The sequence below is a fragment of the Pangasianodon hypophthalmus genome, chromosome 5 (genome assembly GCF_027358585.1).
Source record: "Pangasianodon hypophthalmus isolate fPanHyp1 chromosome 5, fPanHyp1.pri, whole genome shotgun sequence".
Lineage (NCBI taxonomy): Eukaryota > Metazoa > Chordata > Actinopteri > Siluriformes > Pangasiidae > Pangasianodon > Pangasianodon hypophthalmus.
Genome location: NC_069714.1, coordinates 15,998,449 through 16,026,415, shown reverse-complemented (window position 1 = coordinate 16,026,415; position 27,967 = coordinate 15,998,449). Strand labels below are relative to the sequence as shown.

Genomic DNA, 27,967 nt, shown 5'->3' with positions numbered 1-27,967 from the left:
GCACCTACCTTCACAGGAGAGGCCATGAGAAGTGACCCCTGAGAGGCTGTCACGGCAGACGTTGCAGAAGGTGGGGCGAGCATGGGAGCAGGCATACCAGTTGTGCATCCCTGAGAAATGTTCCACATTAAACTGTGCCGTCTAGCAAAGAAGGAGTTAAAAACAAATTGGCAGAACCAGGATAAGACTTTTCTTTGGAGGTCCTAGAAAGAAAATACACTTTAACATACGACGAGTATTTTTTTTAGTTAAGACAGTGCAAATGCAAGCAGCATGCTGGCACACACACATACACACGCGCACACACACAGTACCCTCAGAAACTCCTGTATACAGCACAGTACCACACATGCCTACCACACATTCCACTCTTGTACAAGAGAAAAAAATCCGTAGTGTGTTCAGTGGTGCTATTATAATTTTACACTGTCGAAGCAAGTTTTTTTCCACAGTTTGCGTCTTATTTAAGGTCACCACTGATTTCTGATGTAATTTATTCATCAGAAAGAATGAAGGAACGGTTTGTGCCCCACTTGGCAGATGTGTGGGTGCTGACAGAGGAACATGGGCTCAGGGTGTGGTATTGCAGAGAATTAGGACTTATGTAATCTCCCCCTCCCTCTCATTTCAAAGCAATATAAGCTCAATATTATAACTCATAGTATGGTCTGTCAACAGGCTGCAAATTCAAATAATGCTAATTCAAATTTGCAGAAATGTACATCAGTGTACACTTTTTAAAGTGTGAAATATTCATATAACTTAATAATTAATCAAATCCTTTCAAGAGTAACAGAAAGAGGAAATCTTAGAGAACAGTATGGAAAAGCATGCAGCAGAATCTCCAGGACTTTGGTATACTCCACACAGAGAGAGAGAGGTGATTCTTTGGCAGGTTTATTAAGCTCAGAATTTACAGTAAGAAAAACTGCATATAAAAACCAACCCTCAGCAATGCAAAACAAATATCACATCATACATGCACAGCATCACATTACATTACTGAAAGAAAGCTTGTCTCCAAGTTCAAGACTCCAATGAGATCAGGATCAAGTCGCACAGATGACAAAATCCACAACATATTCCCAACTAAAAGGAGATGAGTGCCTTACCTCGTAATGCTCTCTAGACTGAACCGATTTCAAAGAACTGATCCAGTCCTCCATCTCTTTTCTGTTCTCCGCACAGAGGATGAGCCTTCGAAACGGAGTAATTACCTGCAAGGAGAGAGAGAGAGAGAGAGAGAGAGAAAGAGAGAGGGGGGGGAAGGAGATGCAGGGAGATAAATGTCTCCTGTCTATCTGGCTGGCTGCCTGTCTCAGCTCAGAGTAAAGCTGAGGATGAGTCTCCGCTTCTTAAAGATGAGAGTCAAGATGACCCCCTACCTCCCTCCCTGTCCTCCCCCTCCCCTGCTCTCCTCTCCTGCTCCGCTAGCCCAGCATGATCGAGATCCAGGCTGACAGGCAGAGCGCCTCAGAAAATGCTAAAAGCCTGTTTCATAAAAGAGGTAGTCGCTGCACTAACGATCCATGAGCAGACATGCCCAATGCTTTTAATACTCACATTATCTATTGATAATATATCAATCTACATTACTACTTTACTATTACAGGCGAAGAGCAGAGTGACAAAGGAAAGGTCGAGAGCATGTTTTACATCGCAACATAGGATCTGTGTAAAAGAGAGGAGGAGGAGGAGGAGGAGGGGGAGGCACTGTTTTAAGTTTTGCACACATTGCTTCTATTAATATAAGGAGCGCTCCTAGAACACCTCGTTCTTGAAACAAAACACCCTTGTCGCTAGAACTAATTAACGCATTAGTTACACAAACAGGATTATCCTTAGAACACTGACTACAATAAAACAGCACTGGAATGAAAACTTCTACCAGCTATTTAGATAGAGGAAGTTTTGGATTTTGAAAACAGCTGGAATCATAGATATGCATCTGAAAGAAGTTGAATGAACACGTTTTTAACAGCAATAAGAAGTTCACTTTGTTCAAAAGCACAGTATGCAGTTTTCTGTAGAACAATGATAGAATAAATCAGCTGAAATTAGCATCACTTTGCATCGCTGAAGAAGAGTTGTGCAGTTATGAACTTCTAATACTCTCCCAAAAACTACCGCATAATGCAAATAAACAAATTCCGTCTCGCACAGAAAATTTCTCATCACTATGAAAGATTTGTCTGCGGCTCATGAGCTGGATTACACAGGAAGTGTGAAGGAGGCCGAGTGAAATGGAACAATCTGAACTCTACAGAAGCAAAGGTGATGGCAGGCGAGAACAGCACGCAGGGGAAGAGAAAGATGTGTCAGAATCAGAGAAATGCAAAGACAGAAAGTCTAAAAAAAAATGGCTAAGACAGAGTCACACTCCAGTAAGATTACATTAGAGTCAGCACAAACCCGCTTGTTATATCTCCCTGTTTTGAGCTGTTCAGGTGATGCAAACTCTGTGGCTCTTAGTTTGCTGCTTCTTTTCCCTGTGCTGTTGTTACTGAGGTGTGTGTAGTGTTCCTAGACATGAGCTTGCTTGCCTCACATCTCCACACAACTCATCACAACCTGCTCACCAGTCCCACAGATAATGATGCACTTGGCCATTTGAGTTTTTAGAGCAAAAAAAGAAGTTCAGACTTTGGACAAGAAGCCAAGGCAGACAGCCAGTTAGCTCTTCAGTTATCAATTAAAGTCAATTACGGAAATTACTTATTGTCCTTGTTGTACTTATTGCCCGGTCAGGGTTGTGGTCGATCTGAAGACTATTCCAGGAACACTGGGCACAGCATTGAAATACACTCTGGGCGCCACTGTGAATTTATTTATTTATTTATTTTTTTTTTTTTTTACAGAATGTATAAGTTATGAAACAAAAATAATGTTAAAGTAGTGTAGAAACCAAACCATGTGTTGTGGGAGATTGTGTTTTAGAAATTAGCTGCTGTTGAAACTCAAAATTTAAACAGATCCAGCCACGCCTGCAAATCACATTCCATCTACGCTTCTAGTCAACGAGTGCGAGATTTCATTCTCCTGATTGCTCGGATGTTAAGGGTCCACAGCCCTTGTATTTTTTCTGTTTATAGATCCTAGGGCAGGCAAAATAACCTACTTTTTCCTCTGAGCATATATTTTGACATTTGCTGGATTATTACAAATGGTGCTCTGACATACTGACCCCACCACGTAAAACTAATCTAGTAGACTATGCTCTCCTGTTTCATGTCTTGTCATTCTAAGTAGCAGAACCGCAGGAACGTTGTTATAAAACAGCCCTTCGGTAAGTGGGAGATTTTTCAGCAAATGTTCTTTTGGCGGATGTCCAGTGTGCCTTTGACCAGCTCTTTGATGGGCTGCTAGCAAGACATCGGAATGTGAAAAGCCTCCTTTGTAAATGCAAACCAGTGCAAGTGTGAAGCATGTCTGCTGTGTATGGGATCAGTTTCTCTTTACTGCCTTGTAAATGAGAAGAAGTCTATAATACACTGGTATTAACAGTGGGAGAGTGGAGATGTAAAGGTGCAGTTGAACACCAGGCGTGTGGAGGAGGTTAGTGGAAGCCCACACACCTAATGTTTATTTATATACTCTCCATAGATACTGCAATCCTCCACAACACGGCCTGCAGCCAAAGCTACTGTACACTGCAGCTACTAGAATCAGTTTAACAAAACTTTCATAAACGTAATATGATATTTTAATATAGTTACTAGAACTTTTCCAAAGGATTTGAAGGATTGTCCCTCCATTATAGAAAAAAGTCATTGCATACGCTTTTGCTAAAACATTCCCATCAATTTTCAGCCCTGCCCTGATGTAGTAGTCACATTAGACATTCATCTCCCCATTACCCAAGCATACTCAAATCCCAAAGCATCAAACCACAGCCATCCTACTTCCTCTAAAAGTCTCTTTAAAAGCTCTAGTCTGAGACTAATGTTGTCATGGTAGCAGCATTATGGCAACATCAATACTATGTTAAACAATACCAGATGTAGGCCTGTAACAATTGTGACATTTTGGCTAACAACAAATTGTCATACACGTAATTGTGATTATGATATTATGCCACTTTTCTAATATTTATTTAATCTCATTAAATTTCTGTTTGCATTCTGGACTGTAAAAATGCAACTGCTAGTCATATCACAAATAATAACTCAAATATATAAAACTTATTACTGAAATACACAGACAGGTTACTGGACAATATGCTAGGCATTACAGCAAAACTATGTAAATATACAGTATGTACTATTCTGCACTATTGCGCATTTTAGTAAGCAAAAAAATTATAAAACACAGCTTAGATAAAAACGCACACCTTCTAGCAAGTTTCTGACTGCTAGTGTACAGACTATTTAAAGATGTTAGACTTAGTGATAGACTGTTCAGCTAAACAATGAACAATTGCATATAAGCAATGTAATAAAAAAAATAAATGTGCATTGGTAGTTACATACTTTAGATGCTCATACATAACATCCTAGAGATTTGAATGTATTTGGAATTTTGGCTTTTCATTATATGAAAGATTACTGTAATGATTAAAATCCCACTACCTGGTGTCACTCAGAAGAGGCTGGGCTGTCTTTCTGAGTCTGGTTCCTGTCCAGGATTTCTGGTTATTTCACATCAAGGAGTTTTGCCTTGACACTGTTGTCTTTGTCTCCCTCAACAGGAATCTAGATCTAGACCCAGATTCTGTAAATTGGATTTTGCAACCATGTTTTTTTTTTTTTTTTTGTGCTATACAAATACAACCTGAACTGAATGTAACTAAACTGAATATCCCTTCAAAAGCCACCATGTATTTAGATGTAAAGCACCAACTCGCACACTCGCTCAACTGCTCTGGAAGTGGAAGATTCTCCACAAGGGGGTGCTATTAAAACCAAAGTAAAAACCAAGTTTTGTTTGTGTGGATGACCACAGGCAAAGCATAGAGGGTGCTAAGTAACAATGGTGCTTTGCTAATATCAGTTACAGAATCTTCAAAATATGATTACAGTGACTGGCCACTTCTGTTCCTATTCAGTTTGAATGTAATCATCACAGTCTGAAAGATTTGTCTGTTTCAGCTGCTTGGCTACAAGATTTGTTTATTTTAAAAAGAGACAACAGATTTAAACAGCAATGAATGGTAAAATAAAAATGTGTTTTTATCATGGCTTTATACAATACTGGGCACTACACACTTCACTGATAAAGCTGATAAAGGCAACAAGCTACTCTAAAGTAGGTCCAAACAATTTTTAGAAAATCCTAGGAACAATCTCTCTCTCTCTCATTTTCCAATCTCATTAGGAAAGTGAATCAGATGTAGATTCAAGCATACCACAGTGCTTCCTAAATAGCTTAAGCAGTGGTAGTGGTAGCTCAGTGGATAAGACAATGGACTTCTGATCAGAAGGTCGTAAGTTCAAATTCCAGCACTGCCAAGCTGCCCCTGCTGGGCCCTTGAGCAAGGACCTTAACCCTCAACTGCATTGTATAAAAATGAGATAAATGTAAGTAGCTCTGAATAAAGGAATCTGTTAAATGCTGTAAAATGTTAAATGCTGTAAAACACTGCAGTATCTGCTTTATTGAAATAATATTGTAACACAAATTCTGTCATTCTTTCATGTTTTGTATTTGTATGTTTGAGGTTCAGGACTTGTTCTTGTTGACCTGTTGCTCAATTTTATGCCTCACCAAATTAGTGAAACTAATATTTCTCTACCTTGAAAAGCCAAAAAAAAGTACTAATACAAACATTACACACTCTGCTCACAGTATAATTTATAGCTGAGTTATATTACATGTTATGATCGTCTAAAATGTAAGTATAACATACATATAAAGTAAATCTCTGTCATCTTTGCATAATACAAAGCCACAATACATGTCCCTGTGCCTGCATTTGTTTATATTAGGACTGCTACAGTATTTGCTCTGAGCAAAACTAATTCTTCTCTGAGCAGACAGTTACATCAGTCATGTTAACAGAGATTATCTTACCAAACCTTGTAAATGTCATGAATTGCTGAATTAGTGAAAGCAGCAGGAGGGTGTGCAGAGCTAATGAAGTTTGCTCCTATAACATTCAGAGAGGAAAAAGAACATAATAATAGCTATTGTGTCATGATGCTTTGCTGTACAGCTGAGTGCTAATGGACCACCTCTGTAACCCGCAGTGGGACTATTGCTACAGATTTAAAAGCCAGGAGACAAATCGTGACGGAGCCCAAGTTATTAACCTCCAAATGCGCATTCACCTTGTGTACACATTCGTACACATTACAGATTGCAGAAACCTTTCAAACTGTACATCAAATCTCACAATAAAACATGTTATTGCTCTGTATTTTGAGGACACAGGCTGCAAATGTAAGCAACAGATCAATTTCCTCGCAATCAGCTAAAAGCTCTCAGTAGCGCTGCACGAGCTTAAATTGAATAATGGAATCCTGCATCTTGTCAGAATCTGAGCCAAAAAAGCGCTCACTGGAATGTGCTTTAAGGTGCAAGACTCTGTTCTTCATCTTCATTTCAGAACAACCCCCACCCGAAAGCATGCACACACACTTACACACAAAATGCAAAACACACACAAACTCAGTGTTGAGGATAAAAAACAGACAGAGGTCATCCATTAATTTTAAAGGCAATTTTCCATTCTGAAGAATAACACTAACACTTGTCTGTTAAGAAAGATATGCAATATTCACACTGTCACAGTCCCGCAGCGCTGTTCCCTGATTGCCTGTGTGTATGCATGTAAATCTCAGAGCGATGCACTCACCAGCTGCCTTCTCCCGACTGCAGCGCTGTGTCCTCAGAGGATGTCTGAGCTCCTGTACCCTGCACATGTGTGTGTGCATGCGTATAATGTACAGACGGGCAATGCCCGATGTCCCCATGCCTTACTCTCACTACCCCTCCTGGACTCCTTGAAAATATGCTCTAGCGTCCTCTAGGAACTGAACACACATGCAGGGAAAGGAAAAAAAATCACAGAGGATATTGCAGACCACCCTTAGTGAGTATCTTAAAGAGACAACAGCCTCTTTAACAAAGATTCAGATGCTTGTTCTGAAGAGGCAAATCTTAAAGATTTTGCCCTTCACTGTGCTGAAACATACGTTCAAGTAGTGGCATTAAAAATCAGAAGCGTCTGAACTCGTTTGGCTATTCACCTTCCATCATTCCTTCACCTCTCCCTTTCTCCGTCCCCTCTGATTTCTCCTTGTATCTATCGCTTAGTCTTGCTTCAGCCCTCCACTCGGGGAGGCGTTCGCTCAGTGACGACACTCTGAGGATTTCCTTTTGTTCCTTAGATAGACCCCAGCTTCTCCATGCTAGCCTGATCCCTCTCTGTCCCTCCCTCCGTAGCACACTCAGAGCTGTGCTATTATTAGAAACTGAAAAAAAAGCCTAGCTACAATAAAGAAGGGCCTGCAGTAAAATTCTCCTCAAAGAGGCGCAACAGAACGTGCATACCCAACAAGATCATCGTTCATCAAGAGAGCACTAAAAAAAAACATTTAGCTGAAAGAGCAATTAAGAGCCACTGCAGCTCCATGCTCTAATAGCAAAAATGGCTATTTGTCCTGAGGGAAATGAGTCTAAATTTTTAAAGAGGAACCGTTGTAAAGCCTACACAACGCTGAGACATCATTTGTGTTTTTGCAGTTTTCTGGCTCTTTGAGAGAAAACATGCATCCAGACCATAATGGCTTGAGTTGGACTGAATGATTATTATTACCATCAACAAATTGTAGTAGGACAACACAGGAAATCACAGAAGGAGGCTTATTTTTCGAGAATGAGACCTCATAAATCACCCCAGAGCATGTGCTACACACACACACATACACTCGTACTAACCCAAGGCACTGTTAAACAATATGCCATCAGCCAAGTGATCCAAAACACGCTCAGTGAAGCACTAACAGCACTGCTACTATCAATAAGCCCTAATTCTGCTCTGAGCTTTCTTAGTATTTCTCCATGTCTTTTTATAGCCGTGCCTGAGGAGCAGGGCAGTTTTTAGAAGGACACGACCACACTCGCTGCTCCTCCAAAGGTTTGATCGTAGCTAACTTCTCGAGCTTGTTTGCACTCATACACCCTGACACTCACTGACACACATGCATGTGAAAGCACACTAATGGATATGAGGAAAGGGGCTGTCTGAAAACAAACCCCAGTGTTTTTAAGAGGTTGTTTAGGTTCCAGAGTAGAGAGAAACCTTTTTCCTATAACAAAACTGTATGTGTTAACTAGCTAGCTTTCTCTGTTAGCTGTGTGCCGTGCTCTGTATCGCAGAGCGAGCATAGTTACGCCACAATATCAGCAATCGGGTGGAAAGATCAGACGGAAGCAAACACACAGAGTCAGCCAGATAATGCTAGCTAGCGAAAAGACCTAGCTGACCTAGCTAACACTAATACACACAATAAAGTTTTTGTTCTGTAACACTTCTGTAAGGCAGATTTGGAGTTTGTTTTATTATTCTGTCTTTATAGACAGCAATTTGGATTAAGGTAATTGATTTTGTTAGTTGCATTTACTACAGCAGTATTAGTATCAAGGTCATATAATTAAAGCCCTTAATAAATTCTCATAGTTTTCTTTTCTACTGTGATAAACCAAGTACACAAAACAATGTCCCTATCTTAAGACTAAATTAGCAGAGACATTACTGACACCAGCTACCCCGTAGTAATATGCTATATGGCCAAAAGTATGTGGACACCTCACCATCACACCCATAATGTAGTTCTTCTCCAAACTATTGCCATACGGTTTAAAGCACACGATTGTCTAGTATGTGTTTGAATGCTGCAGCATTAGGAATTCCCCTTTACTGGAACTAAGGAGCACAAACATGTTCCAGCATAACAATGCCCCTCTGCACACAATGAGCTCCATGAAGACATGGTTTTCCAAGGTTGGTGTGGAAGAACTCAAGAGGCCTGCACAAAGCCCTGACCTCAACCCCACAGAACACCTTTGGGATGATTTGGAATGTGGACTGCACACCAAGCCTTCTTCCCTGACCTCACTAATGCTCTTGTAGCCGAATGGGCAAATCCCCACAGCCACGTTCCAAAATCTAGTGGAAAGCCTCCCCATTAGAGTTGAGGTAATTATAACAAGGAGGACTAAATCTATAATGGGATGATCACCAAGCTCATATAGGTGTGATTGGTCAGGTGTCCACACACTTTTGGTCATATAGTGTAAGCACAGTGTTTTAAGCAGTATTACATGCAGTAATAAGGGCTCTAAGTGGGGGAAAGCCAGTTTTGCTGTATGCATGCTGCATCGATGACAAGCCTCAGTGTACAGTGTACATGCCCCTACAGTGTTGATGTAATCTACTGAAACAGCTGCTTACCGTGAAACTGTTGTTGACATTCTTTGTGCTTGATTCGGCAACACTGGCATCTGAGAGGTCCACCTCGTCGAAGATAAGGGACTGTAGAGAATAGTACAGAGAAATAGTAAACACATTGTTTCACTGCTCTGCGACAGCTTGACTGTCTATTTTTCAGTTTAAAAAGTAAAAACTAACTTAATAGCTCAATCAACCTGGATTGACTGAAAGCTGTAGCTTGTCAAAGTTAATGCAGCAAAGTCCTTAAAGTGCTTTATTCTTATCCTCTTCATGGACATGTATCTACATGATTTTATAGCGTGAGTTCAACACAATAGTCTTCCTAACAGCGGTGGAGGCTTGAAGCACGGAAGGAAAGCAATGAACAGAACGAGCATGAGACATGTGGGCATTCACACAACCTTCAGTGCTTCACTCTGCTACATTATGATTCAGAGCAGCTCAAAAATCTCCACGAGACAACAAGGAACCAACTGCAACATCAAACCAAAGGCTTGCAATTAAGTCCAGATCACTTTACAGTACCTAATCTGCATTCAAGTGCTGATTGGCAGATATTTGACTAAGTGATGACTGTGTACTTGGGAAGTGTAAGCAGTGTGACATCCTGTTTATGATATGATCTGCAGTCTTGGCTTGCATCTAGTAGGGAGAATGCTGGCTCAATGTTGGCTGGCTGGACTAGGTCTGCAATATCTGTTGGAGAGCAGGGTGTTATGCCAACACAAACAGAGCCCCCCAGATGCTCAGCCACTTCATTTGTGCCTGTGAGGTCACTACTAGGACTCTCCTCTCTTTCGCATACACAATCATGGCTCCTTCTACATGTAATCAGAACATTTATGTTAGGGAGAATGTTTTTCTGAATTGCAAATAAGAGCCTTAGAAATGGAGGTTTTGAAAAGCCTTTCTTTTATATTCAGAATACGAGACGGTGTTTGAATGCCATCCTTAACCCGTGGGTCAAAGCAGAATGCTGATATTTCCGTATGAATGACATACATGGTGGAAACAGTGAGGACACACTGAATGGTTGACTGTCTTTAGCCTCTTCGTGTTGGGGGCGTCACACAGAGTGGATGCAGAGTCGAGATTAGTTTAAACAGTCTCTCCTTTCAGACAAAGAACAGTGACACACAAGGCCCAAATCTCCACAACACTTCTCTTCTATTGCTTATGTGGACATGACGACAGCGATGATATGATGTTCTCAACCATTGCAAGCTCACATCCCAGCTCAGGCACAATGGAGAGAACAGGCATCCTAAATGATGCCAGAGTGTACGGGCCAGCCAAATGAATGTAGCAAATGGCAGTCAGTAATCTCAGCTATAAGGGGCAGAGAGAGAGAGACGGATATCCAATGCCAGACAGGTGGCTCCAGCTGCAGCTGCTGCTAACCCGAATCGCCACCAAACCTTCCTCCGATCCGCTGGCACCCAGAGCGGGAGGCGGGAGGCGAGCACCGGACCAGCAGACGGACAGAACCCTCCAACACACCCGGCTGCGTGAGACCCGGTACTGCCAGCGGGCCAGCACGCCACCCGTCTACCACAGGGCAATTACACACACGCACACACATACACATACACACATATACACCATGGCATTAAGAGCAGTGGGGGTATATATACACCTGTTGCAAGTGCGTAAAATCTTTGTCTAATCTCACATACTTCCCCTAGACCAAATTCTACCTTAGAGATGGCTCAGCAGTGTGAAAACAATGGGGGGCTAGTGCGCTTCTAGTTTGTGTTCTGCTTTTCCAATGGAAAGTATGGCATGGCACGGAATGGTTATTAAACCAAATCCCAAACTCTCCATGACATGGTCAAGAACCAGTGGCCTATTCCTATCACATAATTCTACTCTGTGAATGTAGAAGGAGTTCTCTGGAGGTCGTTGGGTGCTGAAATAATTTCCCACATGCTAGTGTTAACAGTAAACTCTAAAAGCACTAGTGAAATGTAATAGTATGTCAGTATGTAAACACCACTGTGCTGCACTGCGCATACTCACTTCTTAAAGGGAATGAAAGGAGCTGATCTGATTGCATGCACCATTATCACAAAAAACTGATAATGGATAGAAAAAATAAATAGCAGATAAAAATAGGTAATACCAAAATGTATTTTTTTCATAGTGGCGCTGGTCTGACAAATGTGCCAACTTTTGAGTCTGCACTAGCCCCAACCTGACTGGTACTCTTGGCACTCTTGGTACTCTTAGCACCTTGGCAAGAAAGGTTACCAAATCCAGCACAACACATTTCAGGTAGCAATGGAAATAACAGCAAAATGTGAGATCTTGGATTTGTTACCATTGCTATGCCATACCACACCACCTGATGGAAAAGTGCTAATAACACCAAGTGTGTGCCAGGTATGAGTCATCTAAATGTGATGTACCTACAGTATAAAAGCAGCCAGTAACCTCACCTTGGCGTCCTTGGCATAGTAAAGTGTCCGGCCGCGGAGTTTGAAGTATCTTTTTTTCCAGCGCTGGAAAGAACTGGTCTGTTTTAGGAGCAGGCCTTCCTTCACACTCGTCTACAGAGAGAAAGTAAAACAGGATGAGGACATTCATCTATTCCCAGAATCCACAGGCACATTATATGAGACAAAGTGGTGCACAAAAACAGATCTGTGTGGAGGTGGGATCACTGAGTTCATGAGAACTCTCTCTGTCCTTGCTTTTTTTTTTTTTTTTTTACAGCACCATGTCAATGCTTCTAAATGTCAGCACTTTACATTTTTTTAAATTAAATATATCATATGTTATGGTTTACCCCGCTTCAGTGAGGTGCTTTCTCATGTTTCGTGTGGACATGCCCACACTAACCAAAAGCACTTTACTTATCAAATTTTTTGGTTTGTTAACCAAATGCTGCTCTGGAGAGACACTGGCACCAAAGTAAGCATTACTTCACTTAAACCAGGCCACAGACGTTCAAACAATGATGTGTGCTTATAATTTACTCCTAGCATGCATTTTCAGAGCCTGCTAACCTCTGTGCACTACAAATCAAATTATTTGTACAATTATAGAGGAGTGTGAAACTGTTAAGTGATGCAGGGCTTGAAAGTGAAGGCATGTCACATGGGGCTGTGTCAGTGTGTTGGCCTGCCCCTGGATAGAGACCACGCCTCGCTGTGTATCTTTGTCAGTGTCAAGTGTGTTCCAACAACAATTTTACGCTTGAGAGAGGAGAGACAAGGCAAACGGCACACAATAAAGAAAGCTCATTACTCAAAGCAAAGCTTGAGTGAGACGAACAGATCTACACACATACTATCACACACAGAGGACCTCAGAGGTCAGAGTTTCAGTTTACAAAATTACACGGCTTTAAAGTATAAGCCAGCAGATCCTTGTTGAGCATAACCATGTGTCTATGTAAAAGCCCTGGTGTTACATGGCAGGGTTACGTGTGTGTGTGTGTGTGTGTGTGTGTGTGTGTGTTCAGGGATGACCCCTGGGTCACAGTGTCAGCCAGTCGCCTTTAGTAGAGCTGTACTGTCATTTCGCATTATCCCAGTCCCTATACCAACAATAAACAACAACCGCAGAGCTGGAAGCGGTCTTGCTCCTTCCTGTCCATTCAGCTACAAATATAGCACGAACACTGAAGAGAGAGAGAGAGAGTGCGAGAGAGAGAAAAAACAAGAATCCACAGACATATAGGGGTGGGAAGCTATTTATAGCAGAGGAAATATGCTCTCTGAAGGGATTGCAAACAGAGAGGCAGGCTTCGATCTGACATCCTGGTGCCACAGCTGTGTCAACTTAAACAGAAAGTCAGTCCACCGGTGCGCACACATATACACACGCACACACACACACACACACACACACACACACTCCCACTATATAGTTGTTAAAGTCTTCGACACTCAAATAACACTTGTGAACTCTTCAGTACATGCACCTCTTGTGACATTCTAGTGACACGATTTTAACTAGATTAGATATTGAGTAAAAAATTTAACGAGATATTGATTCTTAGTAATGTAAAAATGATTCATACCTCCAAATCTCGCCCAACTACAGGGTTTAGTTTTAACATTCATAATAAAACAGCCAGAGTCGTCATCTTTTTTTTTTCACCCAACCTGACAGGTTCTTGAAATTGCAAGTACGTAAGTAAACAAACAAACAAACAAACGAATAAATAAATAAATGATGACTCCTTTAAATTACTTAATTTATAAGCTAGTATATTTGTTTATTTTATGCATTTATTTAATCTTTTAATTATTACATTTATTTATTAAATCTAAATCATTGTCTTATATTAATGCACATAATATTTAACCATCACCCTTTTAATTGTACATTCTGCTTAAGTCAATCTGCAAGTCAGAATCCTCCTTAATAAACTCAGACAGACCCTTCGTGCTAAGTTTCTATCAGATGTTTCCCTCACGTAGTGCAGTTTCAAAATCAAATTCCTGCAACAAATTAAGATGACTTTAGCTTCCTTATAAGGACTTTCATGTGCTCCATGAAGTAAACATTAAAGTAGTGATGCAGAAGGAGTGGTAAACACAAACCACACATCACCACTGTGGCTTCCTCAAGGTTACTCATACCTGGAGCATTTTACTTGCTTAGCCACGTACTAAGACGGCTCGCTCAAAAACTGACCATTATTCCCCGTCAATGGCCAGCAGCCTAACATTTCTTTGTGAAAAAGGTCAGGTGATGTGTAGCAGATGGATGAGAGGTGCAATGCAATCAGCGGGCAATTTGCCTAATCCAATTTCAGCACCAAGAACTCGCCTGACTGAGAGGATTCATGAGAGCTGCATGACTGTATGCTGTTTCGTTCCATTTATCTCTCTTTTTTCTTTTCCCAGCTTACTGCACAGGGAACTGAAGACACTGTATGAGACACTGGTTTTAACGTTCAGTGCTTATGGCAATGGAGAGGAAATCACGGATGAAGCACTGAATTTTTTTTATTATTAAGCACTGAATTATTATTATTATTGTTGTTATTTCTGTGCATGGAAAGTACACTGAAAGCACAAAGACAATACTTTTTTCAACAGGTCTAAGGAAAAACTTTAATGCTCTACTTTATTGCTCCATTTTTTGCCCCTGTTTTGGTCTCAATAGACCCTTTCCTTGTCTTTAGTTCCTTTCCTGTTGCCAAGTAGGACAAGCAGCAATCTATTAATAGAGCTTTTCTTCACAAAACACTGACAGGGAGAGCTGCTCTGTGCCAGACAGAACTGAGTAACCTCACTGTGCCATAGAGTACACCCACACCTCAGTGCGCAACACACACACATATACCACACCACAAGTGTAACCCCATATCTTCCTATGTGACATGTGACACACAAAAAAGTAGTGTGTGTGTGTGTGTGTGTGTGTGTGTGTGTGTGTGGATACATGTACACAATAGACTGAGGCTCCAATGAGGGCAGCAGCTGTGTTCGGCGGAGCACAAAGCAGGAGTTCGTACAGAAAGTGAATGAAGAAAACAGGCTTCCATCCTGTCCCTGAGGATATCCAGCCTCACTATCTCACTCCCTGGCACACGCCTGCAGTGCCTGCACACACACACTAATCACACGCACACACACACACACACACACGCACACAAACACACACAGGATGTGCCTAGTGCCAAGATGGGCACTCTGCTGCAGTAAACACAACTCCTTGATGATTTTCGGCTATACACTTATTGCCTGACAACCTCTGAACTGAATTAAGGGAAGAACTTGCAAAAGCTTAACTAAGAACAGGAGAATCTTCACATATTTATCTAATGGTTAGGCAACTTAAGTACTTGTTAGTATGAGTATGTTGATTTAAAAAGTACAGTATTTAATATCTAATACGTCAAAGAAACGCTGCTTCCCGCATAAGTCACATACGCATACGTGCAGCTAGGTGGCTTCCTGTTCCTACTTCTGTAACACGCTGACTGAGTCTGCTCTGTCTTGGGAATAAACTCAGGAAAAGATGAACACTTCATCCTTCTGGTACTGTGTAATTCATGGCAACAGGTGCTGTTATATACATGATCTTAATTGTAAGTATCCACAATAACTGTGTTGCTGTCACGTACCTCATTCTACAATACAGGTTATACAGGGTCAGATACATATTCACATACTCTCTCTGACTGTGAGTACTTAATTATACAATTATAGAGTTTTGCCAGATGATTAATTATCATACAAACTCTTATTATTTAATAGATTTTTCTCTGGATTTTATGTCACTCTTCCAGTATAATAATATAAAAATAGAATAGTAGTGTAAGTACTGTATTAATGCACTTATGCCTTATGTAGAGTCATAAGGGTCATACTATATATCGACACTAAACTTCTGTCTGCCTTTTATATAGCAAAAGTAACTGCAAAAACAAAATTATGAATAATTTTAAAAAATGAATATAATGAAATACACATAGAGTTTACTGAACAATAAACATTTTATTAAAAAATACATATAAAACTAAATAATGCTATAATTAATACTATAATAAATATAGACACTGGTTACAAATAGTTCAACTATTCTTTTTTCTTTTATTCTTTGACTAAGAAAAATATTTAAAATATGTATAAATTATTATGTTTAAAATACTGTTTGATTATACTGAAGAACCTTAACTTTTCCCAGTACGTTCTTCTTGACTGATTACACCTGTTAATGTACAATCAGGTGATGCAACGCATATACGTGTGAAGACAGCTCAGACAAACCTCACAAAAGACATATTTCCTTGATTCACTGCTTACCTAATGTAAAATTTAACAAGAACTTACTTAAAAAGTACTCTACATGTCAAACCAATGCAACACCATACAACAATTAAAGAACTGAATGAACAAATACAGTGTGATAGTGTCAATCTGTCCAGGCTTCAAATGGATGTAAGTACCAGCACCGCATAAATAAAAAATGACCAAACCTTTTTAGAGTCTTAGTTAGTGGCTAGAGTCCTGTAAATAAGATCCCTTTCTGCATGGTGGTGATCTTTCTATCTACTACATTGGGCCTGTGGGGTTTTGTGGCATAAACTGGAATTGAAAGAATGCATTTTTCTGTGTTAGCACTTAATGGTCTGCATATCAAACTCCACACCAAGCTTTCACACCATTGTATACTGCTGTCGCAAATGGCCTTGGGTCTAATTGGGAGCTAGTACTGGGATTACTAATTCTCAATAGAGAAAATAAGGAAATCAGTGAACCACTTGCTCTAAAGTAATCCAAAGATTGCAAATATGACCTAGTGCTTTTGTTTTTTGGGTGAATATTGAATTCAGAAAATGTACATGTTTGGAAGACTGGATTTTATCCAATGCGATCACAGTGACAGGGGGGTACTGCTTTAAGATGTATTTTAGGAATGATATGTGGAATTACCCCAAAATTTTCTCACCTTTAATATCTCTTGAGGCCCACTTTAAATTAAGTCCAGGCTACGCCTCGATGGTGATGCTGCAGAAGCATATATTCACACATTCTCCCCATCAAACAATTACAACCTGAGACTCTCCAGTTTCATGGATGGCACAAAGTAGCAACTGAAAAATAAATGATCTTTGGTGAAATCACAAAGAGCAGCAGGGACATGTTGCCTCCCCGGTGATGACTTTTCAGGCTTTGTGTTAGCTGAACATGATCAGAGCCCCACATTAACACAAACACGCCATTGCCGCCCTGGAAGTTAAAAATACCACTTTCACTAAAACTTTGCAGCAGGGTTTAAACTGGTCCAGCAATTACACCTTGTCAAATGTTGCACATAATTTTCCCATCTCCTGCGACACAGAGCCATTGTGTACAGAGGAGGCAGCACACAAGGTAACAATTACACTGGTCAGGACGCTCAGGCGTGGGGAGGCGGAAGGAATGACAGCCACTGAAACACTGCTATACAGTCAGCAGGGGAGGGAGGGGAGGAGAACAGCCATTAAAGCTGCTTAACAAAGAAAAGAAGCTAGCCCTGGCTTGCCACCCCTCCCCCAATATACACACATAATGCAAACATATATCTTCCAGACAGCCTTGACTATGAATATAGTCCCAATTCTTTTGGCCAAAACGTGCCATGTCCAGGTACCACCTGTCATATTACATCTAAATACAGTGGCATTTAGGGTCAGGAGGATATTAGGGTTTGACACAGTCACACTCCAAAAACTGATCAATCATTGCAAAAAGAACTCATGCGAGATGGGAAATACTGTATGTCAAGTGGAGCCAATTAGCATGAAAATGGAAATTACATAACGAGGAGAATATATTGGCTGTTTTAACCTCCACCAAGTGCAATTTTTCGCCTAATGCTTTGCTTACAAACCCCTTGTGAAAGAGCAGGGAATCATATTTGAATGGAGATGCTTTGTCTAATCTTGTGTCTCCAACAGGAACCCAGCAACTCTGGAAGCAACGGGGTTTATAGAGGGCTTTCTGTCTTTACTCCCTGTATTATCAACAGAGCTGATCTGTGAAATCCCCACTGTAAATCAACGAACGTAGTCCGTTATATGGGAAAGACTTATCACTTTTAACCAGAAGACTATGGAAGAACCATTTCCCATGAACCTTTTGTGAAGTTTGTGAAGTAGATCACAAAAATAACATCTGATTGCTGTGTTATATATCCTCATTATACCACAGCGCTGTTTAATTCTTTAATCTGATTGGTCAGAATGTTTGATTTGTTTTCTTTAGCAGCATGGATATGACATTAGTTACAGCTACATGACAAATCACTGGTTTATATTAATGAGCCAGTTCAAATACATTATCATTTCTATGGTGCCAAGTTACACTCAATCAAGAGAAAGAAGTGAGGCTGTTGAGGGAATGACTGTTTGTAGTTACTATAATGCAAGTGATAACAGGAACAAACTTGTTTCGCAGACATTCTGCAACATTAAACGCACCTATAAATGAATTAAAGGTACAACATTTCATTCTTTCATCATTAAAAACTTGTAATTGCTGGCAATTGCTGTGGTATAAGAGGTATAATATACACTTCAGTATGTGCTGTTATTGGAAAATAATGAACTTCAGGGTTGCAACAGGGGTATCACACCACCCTATCATTGATTATTCTTTTATAATAGCATCTTATATGCCCCATTGTGTTTTTATTTGTTACATATTTTTGTGACCATTAGCACAGCAGTGACCTAGCGAAAAGTGGGGAAACTCTAAAAGGGGCTTGGGACTTTTGCAGTGACATTTTCATAATGGCATACCTGTAAAGTTCATTTATAGATTTCACGTCATGGATGTGTTTTCATGTGTGTTCACACACTAGGCTTAGTCCTCATCTCTATGGGGACAATAAATTTGTTAGCCCTGGTATTAAATTCATTTTGTTAGACATTCTGTTGATATCCGCAACATTGCAAGAGCAATCGTGCCGATATTCAGTATAACCATACTCTGGCTCATGCAATATTGCTTAATTATATGACAGTACACTTTTCTGAGATATCATCTTTATAACAATTACAAACTCCGATTGGAAGCATAAATTTTAATTCCCTCCATTTTTGTTAAAGAATTTATTTTTGCAAACATTAAATAAATGTATCACTGAACAGATTTTTTTAATGCAACATTACTGTTTTGCTAGCAGTTTATTAGCAAACCTATACATCATGGTACACATCATGCATCGCAGAAATGTCAAGTGCCATAATACGATATTTTTGTCCACCCCAAGTTACAGACAAAATAATTCAGTCAACTGTATTTAGCTAGTAGTCTAGAAGTTTTGTTAGTAGCTTATTATCATTAAAGTATAATAAAATAAATAAGCTGGATTGTTGGAAATAGAACAAGACTTTTAAGGCTTTTCTCAATATCAGGAAATTATAGTTTTGTGCTTGCACTAACGGAAGTTCTTGAGAACTTTGAGTGGGCTTTCTAACATTACTCCATAACTCCACTGGCAGATTTTAACAGTCACACCCTTGCTGTCAGTACAGGAACTGTTAATATTTTGTCATTAAAAATAGCAAGTGACAGCAAAAAAGGAAACTTTGCTTTTGCCTAACCTAATTAGCAATTAGACTTGCATTGGTGTTATGCCACTAAATTACGCTTGCACCTGCATGAAATTAGAGCCCTATGTGTGAAAGACAGATGATCTGATTGTATAGCAAACTACACAAACAGACGGCGTGTATTCTGCTTCATGCCTGCGGCAATTCCACTCTTCCAGCTCCACTATCTAATCAACGGTGCATCTTATTCATGCATTAGAGCACAGGACACACAGACAAAGCAGATCTCCCTAACTCAATAAGAGGACTTGTCAGACATGATTGCAGTCCTCTCTATCAGTATTATCATGGGTTTCCCCATCTTATCTATACACCTGGATCTGAGCTTTCTGAACTGCACTCACTCTTGCATTAGGAATATGGTAGAATGATACAATGGCCTCTTGGTTTCTTTCACTGTTATGTCATTTTTAATGGTAAAGCAAAGGTAAAACTTCAGAAGAGTATGTTAAACTCGTCTAGCACTTCTCTCTTCTGACTGCAGCATCTGGTTTCATTTGTACAATGTTTCTACACATAATTTATGACATTTCTGATCGACACTATTGTGATACGCTGTGCTGATAATTGTCCAACACAGCATCAATGAGCTCTAAATGCAATATCATCTGTGTGCATTTCCAGTTTTAATTGCACTATCAAATTTTCCCATTCCGTGGCTAATCGCATCACTGCAGATGACAACAGGGTAACTGTAGATTTTCAGCGCATTAAAAGTACAGAGGGCTGATATTCATTAGGAAATAAAGTCAGTCACAGTTTTGAATTTACAGCATTATACAACCTATATTCCTCTATTTAATGGTAAAAGCATTTCATGGTATAGCAAAGCTCTCAATACGTGTGTGGAAAACTAGGTCTCAGATGATCTGTAACTGCTGAGTTCTCCCATTTAAAGGAAAGTCTCCAATACACAAAAGCAAAACTCATGAATTATCAGAATGCCAGAAGCAGGAGTGCTGCAAGCTAGACCTCACACTGCTCTTCTGGCTATAAGCCTCAGCTCAGGAGTCAACAAGTTTACTGCAAAAAGGGGAAGTCTGACCATATGATATGTTTACTTGCATCACAGGCATGAAGTAAACAGTCACTGAAATAAATGTTGCATCATTAAGGGTCAGTGGAAAATTACGGAAAAAGCCTTTTACATGGCAAAACTTTAGCCATTTTAAATAAATTATAAATAATCAATGCATCTACAGACAGAATCAATGAGAAGTATGCGAATTAAATATTACTATAATGATAATTATATTATCACTACATTTAAAATGCATCATCAATTTTGTCAGAAAAAATATAAAAATATTACAAATATTTTAGGTTCCTTAAACTGATAAACTCAAAGGCTGTTGTGCTGCACAATTTCTCACCATGCTTTTGTAGAAAACCTGTAAACTGGCATCACAAATAGCCTGAGTGTTGAGTGGGAAACCTACTGAATAAACACTGAGAGGTGTGTTGCTACGGAAACCAAATCTACACATCATAAGACAAAGAGATTAAAACAAGTCTTTCTTCATTTTGTTTTCATGTTTGAAGGCTTATTCTGTCCAGCTTAACTGCTGTTGAAAGCCACCGAGCATCCTGCTCGAAGCTTTCTGCTCCTACACGTTATTCTGATGAAGATGGAGGCCTACTGGCTGGTCGCCATGGCATCAGCAAATCAGGGTGAAAAACTGTCGTTGCACCCCTGCAGTAAAAGATCCACAGCATCTGGACAGCTGTGTGTGTATGTGTGTGTGTGTGTCACTGTATATATGTGGTGTGTGTGTATGTCAGTGGACAAGGAGCAGCAGGAAACCATAGACAGTCTCTATGATGAGCCAAGTTGTGCAAACAATGAGGTGGAACACTCAGAGGCTGTGTGCTCCATTACTGCTAATCTGCACACATCACAGCCCAGTGCGCAGTCTGCTACGGCACAGGTCCAGTTAAAACAAGTCCAGTTACAGCAGCTACCAGAAAAAAACTTACTTCTTTCTCATTTTTTTAAAAGTTTTTCAACTTTGCTCATTTCAAAAAGATATACTGTATAATGGCTTTGCAATATGACAAGATCATATCAGTATCATGATAAATTATGCCACAATACAATTTTCTGAGACATCACAGAAGACTTATATAGGCAGTATAACTAGAACAATTACAAACTCTAAATAGGTATTAAAATTTTGTATTGAATCTTTAAAAGTGTTAAATGTTAAAATTTTGTATAGATTTTTTTTAAATGTTCCCTTCATCATTTTTGTAGATGTTAAATTAAAGCATCACTGAACTCAGGTTTTTGGATTTTTTTCTTTTTTTTTTTTAGTGCAGCACTACTGTTTTGCTGGCAGTTTGTTAGCTTGCTGTTGTCATGATTCATATCAAGTATCATGATTTTGGTCATTTTTGGTCACCCAAAGTAACACAAAAAAGTCATTTCCTTTTTTGCACTTAGTGATTATATTATGTGCACATACAAGCTGTTTGCCTCTCTTCTCTCTCTCTTTCTCTGTCTCTGTCTCTCTCTCTCTCTCACACACACACACACACACACACACACATACATCGTTAAGACACATAAGCACATACTAACACTATATATGCACATACAGAAATTCATATACCAGCCAGACTGTGCTTATGTTCCCCACCGAGGATGCAGATGTCCTGTTTAGGGCTCTTAAAGGGGCTGATAGCAAACTGCTCTCTTAACATTAGCAGAGAAACTCCAACCTTTAAAATTCAAGCATTATTTAAAAAAAAAAAAAAGTTTTAGAAAAGCTGTGAACAGAACTGCTCTTTCCAAAGCCTCTGTGTGTAGGTCAGATTACTAACCTACTACAGTAAGTATATAAACATCTCTTTAAGCTTTCTACTGATCGTTTTAAAAGGAAATATTTTTAGACATAACATCCATGTTAATAATATTCATGTTAACACATAAGCATATACTTGTAAAAAGCATACTACAAGTTTTGCATTCATTGCATGTTGTTATGTCACGAGGCAAACACGTCAGTTATTAACTGCACTGATACAGTCTTGCGCTCAGTAGAGAAATGTGAAGATGAGGGACGGAATGACATTTTGAAAGAGCTCACTCATTCCTGTTAACATTTTAAGGAGTCTCTATTTACCCATCTAGTGTGTGTAATGGGCTCTTAATTAACATGTCAAAAGCCTTCTTGCATCGGTTCATGATCCAGAGCAGCAAGTCTCTAAATATAGCCTTCTTAAATAATGTAGTGAGGCTAGAGAGCAGCAGTCAATAATTGAGGGGAGCTCATACTGGGCAGAAAAGAGGAACTTTTTAATGTCGCCGAGTTTCTGTGCACAGTAATTTCGTCTAAGGTGGCACCTAATTGAGTACTGGACAGTATGCTCAAGGAGCAACAAGCAGTCCACTATTAAATGAGTTTATTCAGGTGAATCATAGTGATGGAAATGAGGATTGGGAATGTTTACAGGACTGTGACAAGTAAACAAACACAGCTCAATACATCAAACAACAAACGAGATTTTTTTTCCCAGTAATAACACTTAAGCATTTAAAAGCACTGCTATGTGTATGATGACGTTCTGCTGAGTGACTGAATCCAAACACCATGTTATTTCAACAAGTGGCCCATCAACAGGTTTGTTCCATTTGCAAGGGAAGAGCTTGACAATATAGCAGTTTTGTCTGTCATGGTAATAGTGCCACAGTGCACAGCTCAAAAGAAAGAAAGAAAGAAAGGAAAATCGTTTATGTGTGGTTTTGGTCCGTCATCTAGACTCATGCAGGCAGGCCATTATATGAATGTGTGTAAGCACTGAGGATTACTGATGCATAGCTATCATACATCAAAAGTCACAGTACAGTTCATGCATTCATATTATCCCAGCTGACGGTGCAGAGGTTTGGTCGCTTACCTTGCTCCGGATCTGGCCGGACGTAGACACCTTCCTGATGAGCTTCTGCGGCCCTTCCTGCTCGCCCTCGCTGTCCGAAGACTCGTCTGCAGCCCCGGATCCGCCGGCGGCCCCGGACCCCGCGCTGCTGTGCTGCGTGGCGGCTGCTCCGCGGGGCTCCTGGTGCGGGAGAGCGGAACCGCGGTGAGCGCGCGCTGCCGCTCCCTTCCGTTCCACGAGCCACGGAGAGCCGCACAAGGGCTCCACAGCGGCTCGCTTCGCCGTCATCCTCCTCTCTTCCTACTCCCCATGCACTGAGCTCAACCCTACTCACTCTGTCCTATAAAGGCATACTGTCGCCGTGGGCATTCTGCAAGCAGCGCTCCCTGTCGAGGGGGTTTTTAAAGCCACGGCTGGTGCTTACACACAGCCTGAGACTCCACACGGCACAGATCCATTATTATTATTCCTATTATTGTTATTATTACAGCAAGAGAGCGGGAGGAAATCTCTGTAGCAGACCCTAGCGGTGGCTCAAACTCACACTGCAACAGATGTCTCTCTACTCAGCCTACTTAGGGCACTAGGCTGTGTCTACTATACACCTCTGAAGCAGGTCGCTCCATAGAAACTAAACTACAGTGGAAAATGTGTCTTATAGACTCGTGCAGTCGCGTGAAACTACATTATTCACACTGATTTGATATTCATCTGGATATAGATTTAGTTCAATACATTTGTGCTCAAGGTGTATTTTATAGAAATGTAAGGGTTCTTATCACGCTAGAAGGCTTTTACTTTGAAACAGTTCTGATAAACGCTCAGCTTCAGAGTTCTACAGAGCTCCACTGCTTTTATGGTTCCCTCATGAGGGACAAGGTCTGACGTGTGTTCTGAGTATTCCTTCACCAGAACTATCACTGTCAATCAGACTGTGCTCTAACAGATAAGCGAATAAAAATCCATATAAGCATGCATTTATTATTTTATTCAAGTAGTCTTTCCTTAAAACTAGCTTCAGTGATGAGTGAAGAAATTATTTACGTCACAGAATAAACTTTGTCCTGTGTAAGTAGGCTATACAAGGAAAGATTTGAATAGGTGACATTTCTATCATCCATTATTTGTTCATAATTCATAATAAATAACAATAAATGGCTGTGAGTCTCGGCTACCAATCACGTGACAATATTCTATTCTATATCACATTTTTTACTCTGTGCTTTTCTATATCATTCTATAACATTCTATTCTCAATTCTATTGTCTATTCAAATCTATATCATTTCTATTCTACTCTATGTATTTTTTCTGTTCTATTCTGTACTATTCTCTATCCCATATTATTCTATATTACATTTTTATTCTATTCTATTCTATGCCATTTTATACCATTCTATTGTTTTATTCTATTCTCTATTCAGTTCTATATCATTTTTATTCTATTCTTTTATATGTATTTTTCCCTGAATATACTATTCTATTCTATACTGCTAGGTTCTCTATTCCATATTATTCTACATATTTTTATTCTATTCTATTCTACTCTATAATGTAGTATTCTATATTCTGTTCTATTTATTACTCTTTTCTATTTGGTTCTATTCTAGTCTCTATTCCATATTAATCTCTATATATTTTATTCTATTATATTCTGGCTTACATCATTCTGTACTATTCTATTCAGTATTCTTTTCTATTCTCTCCTCTATTCTCTTCTATTCTGTACTCTTCTATATTCCGTCCTTTCATCTTATATTTTCTATTCCATTCTATTCTCCATTCTATTCTCTTCCATTCTGTTCTATTCCACTCCAACCCCCTTGTATGTTAAATAACATTCACTCCACTGAAATCCTCAAACTCTCTGAACGTACTTGGCTTCGACTTTTTTAAACAGTCTCACAGCGCTCGAGTTAAAGGGCTGGAGCTGTGAAAGTGTTTAAAATGGAAGAGAAGCTTATCTAAACATCTGCTCAGGTTCGCTTTTCTCAGTGCACTTAGGCTATCCGCGTCTATCATCCTCTCCCTTCCTCTGATCGCAACAAAAGCAGGAAAAGCAGAGCTTTCCAGCGGCAGCCTTCTCTCTGCTCACTTTACTGCCTGATCTCTCAGCCCTGCTCGAAGCCCAAAGCACGCTCTTAGATCAAAAGCTCCTCCCAGTGTTACACTAACCAACCTTAATCAGTCATTAAGAATGTGTGGAGAAACAGAGACAGGGCTTTGCTCCTAACTCCGGGGAGGAAATCAGTGAGGCTGTACTCACCAGCTCTTCCCAGGCAGGGCTCCGTGTGTACTGGTACTCATCGTCCATATTCCCAAATCCCCCCGCAGTCCGTCCCGCTGCCGTGCCGCAAACACCAGCGCCTCACACACTTTCAGTCTAATCTTCAGCTGAATTTCTCAGCGCCTAACCGGGCATATGGGTGGATTCTTCAGCTCGCTGTTAGCCTGTTCCAGCTTCTCCACTCCGCCACTTATCACTTCCCTCCTCCTCCTTCTCCTCCTCCTCCTCTTTCAGGGTCTCTCCAAGGGCTGAGCCTTCTCGCCACGTGATAAATGTCAAGCCGTAAAAGGAAGTGGAGCGATCACCATGGCTACGTCCAAAAACCTGCCACTAGTGCTTGTCCTATTTTGACACACTTGAGAAGGGTAGCTGCGGTTATGGACGTAGCCTGTGATGTCATTTGACCTGGTCCTACTACACTCCTTCTCCTAATCCTTCCCAGTTCTTTGTTGACTCGATTTGAACCTTCAAAGCGACAAAGTGCACTTGTTGTTGTTGTTGTTGTTGTTGTTTTTGTTTTATGTACATTAAAGATATGAGATCAGGTGAGCACACAGCTCTGTTTTCTATTCAGCTGAGGCAGGGACCAGTCTGGGCCAAGATGCAGTTTGCCTTCATAGGCATCTGGGGTCATTAGAGGTGACCTGATAAACCATACACACCATCTAATTACTCTTTCCACTTGTGCAAAGAATCACATTTATTCATTTAAACAACATACAGGCTACAAGCGCACAATCTACATCCTTAGAAGAAGATTAGTATCCTGCATTCTTGATGGATTGTGGATTTCTCTTTCAGAAAAGGTCACTAGTAGAACTCCTTTGGAAAGCTAGAGCCAAGAATCCTTGAGGAACCTTTTTTTTTTTTTCTTTCTGAGTGCAAAAGAATTTAGCTGTTTGAAAGATGAAGTGGTGAACATAGTTTCTTGGAGTTCCCGATGCACTAAGGAATTGACTTCAAGAATAAATGTTTATATGGAGTAATGTTCACAAAATCATTTTAAAATCATTCTGGGCCTGTTTCCCAGATTAAACCTAAACGCTGGCTAAAAAGGGAAGTCCAGTGATGAGTAACCACTGATGCAGTTTTACCCAATACTATGACACAAACCGACAAATCCACACACTTCCTGGAAACCTAAAAGGAAATGCCTTTAAGGCATTTCAAAGCTGTTTTGGTCTTTTTTCCAACAATAGTTAAAATAGGGTTTGCAAGCGTAGATTAATTATAATGGTAATTAGATAAAGAGATAAGAAGGCCAAATAATTTATAAACAGGTAGTAAAAGCCAATAAATAACTTTTCATATAGTCAATGGTTTGAGTTGAAGCATATGGAAAAATGTTATGGACATACTATAGGTATCACGTTAGAATAGTCTAATTTGACCAGTTGACAAGTAAAACTAGCAATAGAAGTACACAAAAGTACACTTATGTTGATTAGTGTCTATAGTACGTATACATTATATATATATATATATATATATATATATATATAATATGACACAAACCGACAAATACACACACACACATATATATATATATATATATATATATATATATACACCGATCAGCCATAACATTATGACCACCTGCCTAATATTGTGTTGGTCCCCCTTTTGCTGCCAAAACAGCCCTGACCTGTCGAGGCATGGACTCCACTAGATCCCTGAAGGTGTGTTGTGGTATCTGGCACAATGACGTTAACAGCAGATCCTTTAAGTCCTGTAAGTTGCAAGGTGGGGCCTCCATGGACCGGACTTGATGGCCAACACACCTCACAGATGTTCGATTGGATTGAGATCTGGGGAATTTGGAGGCCCAGTCACCACCTTGAACTCTTTGTCATGTTCCTCAAACCATTCCTGAATAATTTTTACAGTGTAGCAGTGCACATTATCCTGCCGAAAGAGGTCACTGCCATTAGGGAATACCGCTGCCACGAAGGGGTGTCCCTGGTCTGCAACAATGTTTAGGTAGGTGGTACGTGTCAAAATAGCATCCACATGAATGCCAGGACCCAAAGTTTCCCAGCAGAACACTTGCCCAGAGCATCACACTGCCTCCTCCGCCTTGGCTTCTTCACATAGTGCATCCTGGTGCCATCTCTTCCCCAGGCAAACGATGCACATTCACCCGGCCTTCCACATGATGTAAAAGAAAACGTGATTCATCAGACCAGGCCGCCCTCTTCCATTGCTCCATGGTCCAAGTCTGATGCTCACTTGTCCATTGTAGGCACTTTCGGTGGCGGACAGAGGTCAGTATGGGCAGTCTGACAGGTCTGTGGCTACACAGCCCCATACGCAACAAGCTGCGATGCACTGTGTGTTCTGATACC

General features: G+C 40.2%; 1 protein-coding gene across 8 annotated transcripts in view; it reads right to left on the bottom strand.

The window, feature by feature from the left end:
• dgkh (diacylglycerol kinase, eta) overlaps positions 1-25,839 on the bottom strand; it is a 54,034-nt gene extending 28,195 nt beyond the window's left edge. For 2 of the 8 annotated variants that reach the window (XM_026910336.3, XM_026910356.3), the window contains exons 1-6: positions 23,358-25,839; positions 11,833-11,943; positions 10,796-10,942; positions 9,395-9,475; positions 1,113-1,217; positions 9-141 (exon numbers count right to left, since the gene is read on the bottom strand). In XM_026910336.3, the coding sequence (XP_026766137.1) occupies positions 9-141; positions 1,113-1,217; positions 9,395-9,475; positions 10,796-10,942; positions 11,833-11,943; positions 23,358-23,624 (844 nt within the window). In that variant the 5' untranslated portion in view covers positions 23,625-25,839. The other 6 variants (XM_026910351.3, XM_026910376.3, XM_026910344.3 and 3 more) reach the window with 5 other exon arrangements.
• Between the last annotated feature and the right edge of the window lie 2,128 nt (positions 25,840-27,967).